General features: G+C 30.3%; 1 protein-coding gene across 1 annotated transcript; it reads right to left on the bottom strand.

The window, feature by feature from the left end:
• Window positions 1-5,528: 5,528 nt before the first annotated feature.
• Window positions 5,529-9,871, bottom strand: LOC146923491 (peroxidase 4-like). The gene is made up of 4 exons (XM_085708650.1): window positions 9,606-9,871; window positions 7,832-8,023; window positions 6,806-6,974; window positions 5,529-6,149 (listed from the first exon to the last, which is right to left on the bottom strand). Exons 1-4 carry the CDS (start codon window positions 9,828-9,830, stop codon window positions 5,755-5,757), a joined length of 981 nt encoding a protein of 326 aa, XP_085564776.1. The 5' UTR covers window positions 9,831-9,871; the 3' UTR covers window positions 5,529-5,754.
• Between the last annotated feature and the right edge of the window lie 945 nt (window positions 9,872-10,816).

Here is a 10,816-nt window from a genome sequence, read left to right as displayed (position 1 = left end):
AAGGTTGTCAACAAAGTTGTCATCAAATGGATGTCAAAATATCATTACTCATGTTGTGGTGAAATGAACTTTGTCCATAATCATTACCTTTGTTTGGCTGTTGTGATTAAAAGAATATATGCCGATATTGACTTTTCAAAAGCAGCAAGAATCCCCTAACAATCCATGTTGTATGTTTATTATTAAATTGAATTAAATTTCTGCAAAGAACAATACTATTTGTATTGCGCATAGAATCAAAGCTAAAACAGCTATGATTTATTATACCACATATATAGGCAATGATTATTATAAGAAGATTATACCATGCACATAGTTTTTTTTTGTGGTGGTCGGGATTTGAACCCTGGACCTTGCATATTTTATGCATTGTCCAAATCAACTGAGCTAAGCTCACGAGGACACCATGCACATAGTTTAGTCACATGAGACAGTCAATAGAGCAGCCCATAGATAATTCAAAGCACAATATTTCAGTAAAAATATAAAAGTGGAAGCCGTCGAGCTAAGCATGTGTTTCGGATGCGTTTACGAGAAACCAAATTTAATTTCTTGATGAACAATTCTTGACCATGCAATCGAACTCCGTATTATCATACCTTTCCTTAAAAATGGAAGGATTAACATACAAAATATTAAGTGTGTTTTAAATGGTGCCACTTTTTCTTTCTTTCATTATTAGGGTTTGCGTTTGGATTTTGTTTTTAATATTTGAACCCTTGCTCAAGCAGTAATTATTTTGATATTAACAATAGAAAAATGTTATATAAAGTGAATCCCAACTTCACGACTGCATTCGCGACCTTTATTCCACTCATCCACTTTTTGTTGAATGTTACCTATTATTAAGATTTTCCGTGAAATCCATCCAGATGCACTTTTTATTTGGTTAATTTCTAGTTCGCGACGTTTTCGTTATAATTTCTTTCGAAGTGTTTATCAATGCTCTTAACAATAAGATTTGAAGAGAAATGCAAAAGGGTACGAACTTATTGTCGTGTTATTGAACGAATGGGACCGATTAATATAAGGATTTTTTTGGTACAATAAGGTTTTCACTCAAAAAGAAAAAATAAAACTTTTACGACAAGTAGCTATCAACTTTGAGACGTTTAATAGACTTGTCGCCTGGTCCAATAGTGAACATTGTTACTTTTTTGTCATCTTTAATAAATGAGCAATGCTATTTATCAAGAAAGATTTTATCAAGAAATTGTCCCGAAATTAATGTTAGCCAATAAAATCTCAGCCTGGCCGGAAATCATGGGGTGGTGGGTGTTATATATTTTTTTTTATGAAACTTTAATAAATAAGATTAAAATCTAAGGGTGATTATTCTGCCATGTCATTCTTGAATTCATCAAGAAAATCCATTCTTGATATCTAGCATTTTCCTTAATAAAATGTTTAATTTGTACTCTTTTTTTTAAGGGATTCATTTTTTTGAGGGGTTATTAAAAAGGGGCTCATTTTTTATTAATGAAAAAAATATCGTATTTAATAAAAATGATAAAAACTTTGTACAAAAAAATAAACGGTAAAAACTCATTGCTGTCCCATTTAAAAACAAAAAAAAAAATCATATTAGATGTACCGATCAAATTCTTCTATCAAAAACTGAGTCGGTTTAAATCTATTTTTTGAGAAATGATATTTGAAAAATTTATATTATGTTTTTATTTTCTCTCTATATTGTTTTGTTTTTTGTATCAATACCTCATTTTTTTATAAAATTTTGGTTGTCTCAAAAGTTGTTGTATAAATGGATGTTTAAATAACACAATTTTTTTTTTTAAGAAGTCAATTTAAATCTATTAATATTGTCTTATTTTTTTTTATTTCGTGTTGCAATGATAAGCCCAATCACTAGTAAAATTAAGTTTGAGAGGCACGTTTTTAAGAATATTCGTTTATCCAGCTCACTAAATTAAATATGGTTTCTCAAAAAAAAAAAATTAAATATGGTTGAATTTTGCTCACCATTTCGTTACCACACCAACCATGAAAATTTAGTCTTAACTTATTTATCGTATAAAACAAAAATCAGTAAGTCAACAAAGTTCAATCATCCTTAAAGATACTCATTTTTCGTTAACAACCCAAGTGACCAAAACGTACATGTATAGTATATGATGAATACTGTACAACGTTAATTGATCACTCCAGTTTCCCTTTGTAGCCTTACATTACCTATACCAAATGATTGAATATGACGGCTGAAACACAAGGTTGAATTCAAGTGCCAGCTCAGATTCATCACACTCTACCTTTTTCTTATATTATTATTATATGAGTAAAAGAGACTTTAAAAAAGTTAAGTATATTTTGGTAAAAAATTAAGGGTTAATAGGGTTTTACCTCCTGCCATTTGGGGCTTTTTGGTTTACCCCCTGTGGAAAAAAACTTGAAGATTCGCCCCTGCAAAATAAAGATTCCTTGGTTTACCCCCCCAAAGCCAACAGTCAGCTGCTGACTGGACAAATTTGATGACGTGGCGTGCTGACATGGTATTTTATTTACTTTTTTATTTTTTTTTTAATTTCCACGTGGCAAAATTAAAAAAAATAAAAAAAAGAAAAAAATTAAAAAAATTATGGAATTAAAATAAAATTGTGGAATTAAAAAATTAAAATAAAATGAAATTAAAAAAACAAATTCTTATAAAAATTATGGAATAAAATTGTCGAATTTTTTCTATATTTAATTTCGCTGAAAAAAAATGAAATTAAGATTTTGACAAATTCTGGATTTTTTTTGGAAATTATAAAATAAAAAATTCTGGATTTTTTTTGGAAATTATAAAAGAATTAATATTATCTAACATTTTTGTTTTGAAAATTAAGTTCCAGAATTTTTTTTTTATAAAAATATACGAATTTTTTTTTCTAATTTTTTATCTTTTTATTTTGATGATTAAAAGTCATTTAACCCATTAAAAAAATTCAATTTCTTCTCTCTTCTCTTCTTCTCCAGCGACTCTCTTCTTCTTCCCACCAACATTCTTCATCTTTTTATCAAACTCAATCCCCAATTCTTTTCCCTCATAATCTTCTTCTCTCTATCTCATCTTCTCTTTCAAGAACACAATACCACACAACAAAACAACAACAACCCACAACAAACCACAACAACAATAAACACAAACCCAAAAAGCTCCTTTCCTCTCAAATCAAAGCAACAACAACTACCCACAGCAACAACACAACAACAGCAGAAAGCTCCTTTCCTCTCTATCGCGTTTGGGTTTGTTGCTGGATTTAGAAACAAGAAAATCAATGACAAAGGTTGCTATGTTTCTTGGTTTTGTAATTGTTGTTGGATTGCTGCTGGATTTAGAAATTTAGAAACAAGAAATCGAATCTGAGGGAGAGAAATCGAATTTTCCCTTTCTCAAATTTCTCAAAATCTAACTTGGTGATGAAAGGGAAGAGAAATACTGAGTTTTTTGAGTTTGAAATCTTCACTGGATCTGTGCCTAGCTGTGTTGTTGTGTTCTTGTTGTTATTGTTGTGGGTTGTTGTTGTTGTTGCTGCTGCTGTGTTGTGTTGATGATGAGAGATGATGGAAATTGATGAGAAGATGAAGGTGAAGGGAAGTTGTTGAAGAAGAAGAAGAAAAAGGATACGGTGGAAAGAAGAGAGAAGAAGAATGGTTTTTTTTTGAAGTTTTTTTTAATTGTAAATTAAAAAAATTAAATATCATTAAGGGTATTTTAGGTATTTTACTTTTTTAAACATTTTTAAAAAAATTAAAAATTAAAAAAATGACGTGTCAATGCCATGTCACCCATCGTTACACAGTCAGCATGTCAAATCATCAAATTTGTCCAGTCAGATGCTGACTGTTGGCTGTGGGGGGTAAACCAAAGAATCTTCATTTTACAGGGGGGAATCTCCAAGTTTTTTTTTGGCAGGGGGGTATACCAAAAGTCCCCCAAATGGCAGGGGGTAAAAGCCTATTAACCCAAAAATTAATTAATATAATGGGTTAATAGTGTTTTACCCCTGTAATATAGGTCATTTTCGGTTTTGCCCCCTGTAATTTTTTTTTTTTGAATTTCATCCTTGTAATTTGAAGATTTTTTGGTTTTGAACCTTCACAAAAAATTTCACCCCCAATATAATGGGTTAATAGTGTTTTACCCCTGTAATATAGGTCATTTTCGGTTTTGCCCCCTGTAATTTTTTTTTTTTTGAATTTCATCCTTGTAATTTGAAGATTTTTTGGTTTTGAACCTTCACAAAAAATTTCACCCCCTGTAATTTGAGCAAATTTAGGTTTACCCCCTTGTAATTTGAGCAAATTTCGGTTTACCCCATGTTAATTTGAGCAAATTTTGGTTTACCCCCTGCCATATCTTCAATTTTGTACAGTCAAAATTCATAAAGGTCCAAAATCAAAAATCTTCAAATTATAAGGACGAAATCCAAAAAAAATATTTTACAGGAGGTAAAACCAGAAATGACCTATATTACAGGGGGTAAAATACTATTAACCCTAATATAATAGATATTTTAGAAAGGTCATATAAAAAGGAGTTAGAGAAACTAATAACGGATGATGTGATCAGAAAACACCAAGCAAAAGTTCAGTACAACTATAAGCTGGTAGATAAGTCAATGAAGGAGAAGCTCAAATCATTCAACATATTTTTTGAGGAAATATGCCGGGTTCAGTCTTTGTGGTTTGTCTTGGATGAACAGCTTAGGGAAGGCATAAGAACTTCCCTTGAGAGAAACTTGTTGCCAGTGTATAAATATTAAATACTTCCATTGAGTGTTAAGAAACTTGAAAAGCATTCTAAAAAATTATATTGAGTATGGAACGGAGGATATTGAAGCAAGGCTCAACGATTTGTGTCAGAGAGGCAATGGATCAACGGATAACCGAAAGCGAAGCTAAAGTTGCATGTTTTTGTGTGTGTATTTGGTGTTAAAGATAAGGCACATGAAACGTCCTTTTCAGTTTTCACCATAGTTCAAACTTTGTAGATTATATACCTGTTATGATTTTGGTGTGAGAGCCTTTCATTGATCTAGATTTTTAACCAATTCATGTTGCTTGGTTTTGTTTCAATTTTGGTGTAAGGATTTATAAGTAGCCCAGTGTCGTTAATCATGTATCACAGAAATCAACAGATTGTTAGAATTCCGATATGCTACATTGCTATAGGCTATAGCGCCACTTCAACCGTTATCTGACAAAACTTTGTACTAAATAGTGTATCGCAGAATAATAGCGATGTTTTCAAAATCTAGTGCCGCTATGGCTGCTAATTGAGAACACTGAACTAACTATACACTCACTTTGGAAACAATTGATGCAGTTCTTATCAGATCACGTTTCAATGTTATTTATGTTACGCTTTTCATCTTCCAATTGGCTTGAAATCAATAACACTACATGATTCTTCCAGTGTGTTTTGTAATCTACCTTTTAATGTTGTTCCAAACAGAATAGTACCCTTGAAGTTTAACTACATTCATGGTGGATATGCTGGATATTCATGAAATTTGCAAAGAATGATCTAAGAATCAATATATTTTTTCAAGGCAAGAGAAATCAATAGAACATATAAATTAACTAAAGAATACCACCACTTTTGGGGTATATGTACTTGAAGAAGAAAACAAACACACACTTGATTTGATTTAATAGTTTCCTTTTATGAAACACTAATACTAACACATAGACATCGAACACCAAAGATCAAACACGTCTTCAATCTGAAGTACGATCCTACCCAGGTTTCCTTTAATTGGCTCTCCTGCATTGCTTCCTAATCTCACCTTTGGATCCGGTAAGAGGATTGTTATTTCCCATCTTAATCATTGCAGTAGCAAAATCTGATTCAAATGCATTTTGATTATTACTATAAGATTTAACCAATGAATCAGTAGATCCTCCATTGAAAAGCTCTTGATCAGAATGAAGGAGTCCCTTTTTGTTAATGAGATTCTTGTAGTATAAGTTATCAAAATGGTTTGGTGTTTTGAAGTCTAGGACAGCTACATTGTTGTCTTTTATTGTACCACTTTTCCTTGGACAATTCCTCTGCCTTGACTTGGCAAATAAACTATCAATATTTGTATGATTGTAAATACGACCTCTATAAACGGTACACCTTGCTTTTCCAATTGTGTGAGCTCCTAAGAAGCACAAAGAAAACAAATAGTTAGACGCAAGTGATTAATGAGTTTTGGTTCGTAACGAATCGTTCAAGAGAATTCGAATTTGAATTATGTTTGAGACAATCTTTAATAAAATTTTACTTATATTCAGATCGAACTTTAGATTATCAGACCATCAAGGTCCATTTTCGCTTAATATCGAAGGGTTGAAACTAAAAAAATAAATAGTGTTATGTAAGTTGAATTTGGCACTTGAATAATTTCTTAATGTTCAAATAATATTTAGATTTATTAATCAATAGTGCTATGTAAGTTGAATTTGTATATTCCAAGACTCTAGAGTCAGAGTACTAAGTGTTGAAAATGAAATTTAAACGGTGTTACTATTCATTTTAACTTTGGAAACATTATTCAAACATAACCAATAATTAAATGTATTTTCTTGGTTGGATAAACATGTTTTTTGTGTCATTGTTCTTTTTTTTATTAGAAGTCACTTAGAACAAAACGAAAATTAAGCATGACATGAAGTTTACGTGGTTGTTTAAACATCACATCCTAGTCAACCAAATGTGTGATATATCAAGCAAAATAAAAACTAATAATTGTATCATAATAATGGAAGTTAGAAGAAAAAATGTTTAAATTAGATACAATAGGAAAAAGACATGTACCAGATAAGGCCACCATGTCCTTAGTAGAGAGTCCTTGAGCTTTAAACCTATTGATAAGGTTGCTAAGGGTAGAAAAGGGAGATGGAATTACACCACTGTTTGCATCATTGAGGCTGGCTGTTTTTGAATCCCTTCTTCCAAGTTTAACCTTCCAAAATGGCCCTCCAAGCTGCAAAATATAATAGAATAAAAATAAATTTAAAAACTAATATGATAGAATGAAAATATAAGCATTTATTAGAAGAAAAGAAATGAGGATTTTAAAATTTTTATAAATTATATATTATACCATTTTTTTAGTTTGACAACAAAAAAAAAATGAGTGTTAGATTAATTAAGCATCTATATGTATCATTATTTAGCTTGTATATTTTATGTAAGAAGTTATGTTTAGCAAAATCAAGGCAGAAAACCATGTCAACAATAAATTATTGTTAAGCAATAATTAATTCATAAATATGTGTGTGTCTTTTATATTTAAAGTCACTTACTAGAACAAAACGAAAATTGGCATGACATGCAATGTACGTGGTTGTTTAAACGTCACACTTGATCTATATTTTATTATTGTAAATATATGATATAACTTTGTTTCTATGACTATTCCATTAAAAATCTCTTCAATAAAAATAAACTAATATGTGCATATAACTTGTTGGATAATATAATTTATGCAACTATCAAATTCCACTTCATCCAAGTCTACAGTCTCTCTACATCAAGGCTGCTCTGAATTTCAATATTTTATAGTTTTTGCTGATAATTTTCTGGTGTCTTTAAAACATATTGGTACCAAGACTTGTAAACATTATATTTAAGCAACTAATTTAATGAAGCAAATATATAATTTCTAAAAATAAAAAAAAACAAATCACTACGCCCATTTTACAAACACCAAAATAATTAGATGTCAATTCTATGTTTTACGTATCTATTTTCGTTCATTATTAAACTTTTTCTGGTAGTTAATTTACATTTGAAAAATTACTAAAAATTCAATGTTTAGAATATTGATTTTGTACTCACATTTACAACAGAATCACGAGCAGCAATGGCTAAGATATCAGCACATGAGACCACGCCGGGGCATACTGACTCCACCTTAGACTTTATGGCATCAATAACTTCAAAACCTCTCAAAGAATCTTTGTTGGGAAGTGCAGTCTTCTCTCCTTTATTAGAGGGTGTGTCATCAAGTAGCACTGATCCATCACAACCCTGTTTAGAAAAAAGTGATTTATGATAAGTAAGTTCACCAAAATCCTATGTTTATGAAGTTTTAGGGCAATGATAGGTAAATAAGGATTTGAGTTGTTTACAATTTAAAATTATTCGATTGCGCGTAGTCAATCACATTTAAATTATCTGATATGCTAAATATGGTTGAATTTGTAAAGCCACATGCACACGGTCTAAATTTGTAAAATAGTTTGTAACGCATGTCTAAATAATATGAGGTGTATGTTTAAAGTAAAGAACGTCGGACTTGAATATAAACTATTTGTTAGCACACGTACATCAAGCTTCAAAAAGGATTTATCTTTTACTTTTTTGTTCAGAATATTCTTATTCGCAATGCAAATAAACAGTTAGTCTTTTTAACAAGAAATAAAAGACTAATTTGTACTGTTGTTTTCCCCTCTAAAAAAAGTACTGTTGTTTTCATTACTATTAAAAAACTTCCATGTTTCTAAAAGAAATTTTTGTTGAACAGCCAAATTTATTAGATAAAGATTAAGGGGATAAGTACAAAGAGTATTTAGCTCACGACATCAAAAAATTACAGGGGTACTTGCCAAAAAAACACCCTATCTCAAGAATTTAAAAGTACATATCCATGCATAATTTAGTACATATTCAAATAGGAAATTGTTTAAAAATTCACATTCAACCGACACAAATTTAGTAATTTTTTGGCTAATTTTTTTTAAATATATTCTCACCAACCTATGTTGGGGACATGGTAAATCGCTCTCAAAGATGAGTGGTGCATAATATTTCATGCAAACAATAGACAGTTCATTTTACTTCTTTTTCAATTATGCATGAAATGTTCCATTATTGCAATAGTTACGTCACTCAATAAGACTCCTTGAAAGAGATAGGAAAAGTATAAAAATAAAGTATAAATAGTCCAGTAGCGTAACGACATGAAAAGTGTCTATGACCCTATTCAATTCACTCAATATTACTCACTGATCATATTCAACTCATTATCAAACTACCAAAAAATAATATATTCAATCTATTATCTATATTAATATTTTTATTTTCACATTTGAAATCCTCATATGAACAATTGGTTACTAAATAATAATATGGATTATTTGTCAAAAAAATAATAACATTGATTATATATCACTATTAGAAAAAATAAATTACGCCAAAATTTATCGAGGAAGAAATGAAATCACTTTCTAATACTATCATCACAAAATTTACCTAATCTAAATTTTTCTCGTTAGTTTTATTAGTAGTAGATAATATAGCAATGATATATAATAATAATAGAGAAAAAAATTAGTGACAAAAAAAAAATGAAATATTTCTCTAATTTCATCATCATTAAATTCGTGACGGATTTAGAGAAAATATTCATGTTTTCTCTCTCAATTTCTCTAGCAAGTTTTCTTAGTAGTTGATCATAGTAATGGTATATAACAATATATAACTAAAGAAAAAAACACACACACCCACACACACACATATACATATACATATATATATATATATATATATATATATATATATATATATATATATATATATATATAAGAACTTAGTTTGAAGATTAATTTACATTGACAAAGCAGTCATGAAAATGAAGACGAAGGAGAGATCCTCCCATGCGAGGTTCTCTAGCGACAGCAGAGTGAACAACGGAGTTTACCGCCTTAAAAACATTGGGACACTTCTTAGCATAGAAATTTTCAGATAGTTGAGAAAAAGAACTCCCTATAAGAAAAAACATGAACAAAACAAAGCAAAAAAAGTTTAGTGAAACTTTAGAAGAAGAAAGTGCCATTTTGCTAAGTAGTAGGATAAGGCTTTAGAAGGTGGATGGATGTAGTCTAAGAAGTTTGTTACATTATATATAGAGATATATGATGGCAACTCTTACCCTCACCTAACCCTAAAGACTTAGACAAATAATCAGGGCATGCATGGCATATAACTATTCAAGAGAAACACTTGTGTGGACCAGGACCAAGAATTTTGGTTTGGTCACACACACAAGTTTTTTCCTTCTCTCTCTTCTCTTCTCTCTTCTCCATTTTCTCTTTCTTCTCTCTTCTCTCTCTTCTCTTTTTTCTCTTTGTGTGACCAAAGACCACTTGTGTGGACCAGAACCACACAAGATTTTCTCACTGTTCAAATGAAGTTTTGAAAAATTTGTATTAAATTGACTACTTGATAAGGATAAAAGTTAACAACTTTTTTTTACTGTTTGTAATTTGTCCATAATCATTACATTTGTTTGGCTGTTGTGATTAAAAGAATATATGCCGATATTGACTTTTCAAAAGTAGCAAGAATACACCAACATCAATCCATGGTGTATGTTTATTATTAAATTAAATTAAATTGGTACAAAGAGAAATACTATTTGTATTGCGCATAGAATCAAAGCTAAAACAGCTATGATCTATTATACCCCACGTATAGGCAATGATTATAAGAAGATTATACCATATGCACATATGAGATGGACAATAGAGCAGCCCATAGATCATTCAAAACACAATATTTCACTAATAATATAAAAGTAGAAGTCGTCGAGCTAAGTATGTCTTTCGGATGTGTTTAGGAGAAACTGAATTTGATTTTTAGGTGAACAATTCTTGACCATACAATCGAACTCTCTATTATCATACCTTTTCTTGAAAATGAGAGGATTAACGCGCACAAAATTAAATGTGTTTTAAACGGTGCAACATTTTCTTTCTTTGATTATTACATTTTGTCTTTAGATTTTGTTTTAATATTTGATCCCTTGCTCAAGTAGTAATT

The sequence above is a fragment of the Medicago sativa genome, chromosome 5, assembly GCF_051527215.1.
Source record: "Medicago sativa cultivar Bolivia chromosome 5, Bolivia_mono, whole genome shotgun sequence".
NCBI classification, from domain to species: domain Eukaryota; kingdom Viridiplantae; phylum Streptophyta; class Magnoliopsida; order Fabales; family Fabaceae; genus Medicago; species Medicago sativa.
This window is presented reverse-complemented; position numbering and strand designations above follow the sequence as displayed.

Excerpts from the sequence above, each read along its gene's own strand:
- LOC146923491 (XM_085708650.1), bottom strand. The coding sequence starts at position 9,830 with ATGGCACTTTCTTCTTCTAAAGTTTCACTAAACTTTTTTTGCTTTGTT. Across the intron at positions 8,024-9,605 it reads TTCATGACTGCTTTGTCAAT|GGTTGTGATGGATCAGTGCT; the intron begins GTAAATTAATCT and ends TTTTCTAAACAG. Across the intron at positions 6,150-6,805 it reads GGACATGGTGGCCTTATCTG|GAGCTCACACAATTGGAAAA; the intron begins GTACATGTCTTT and ends TGTGCTTCTTAG.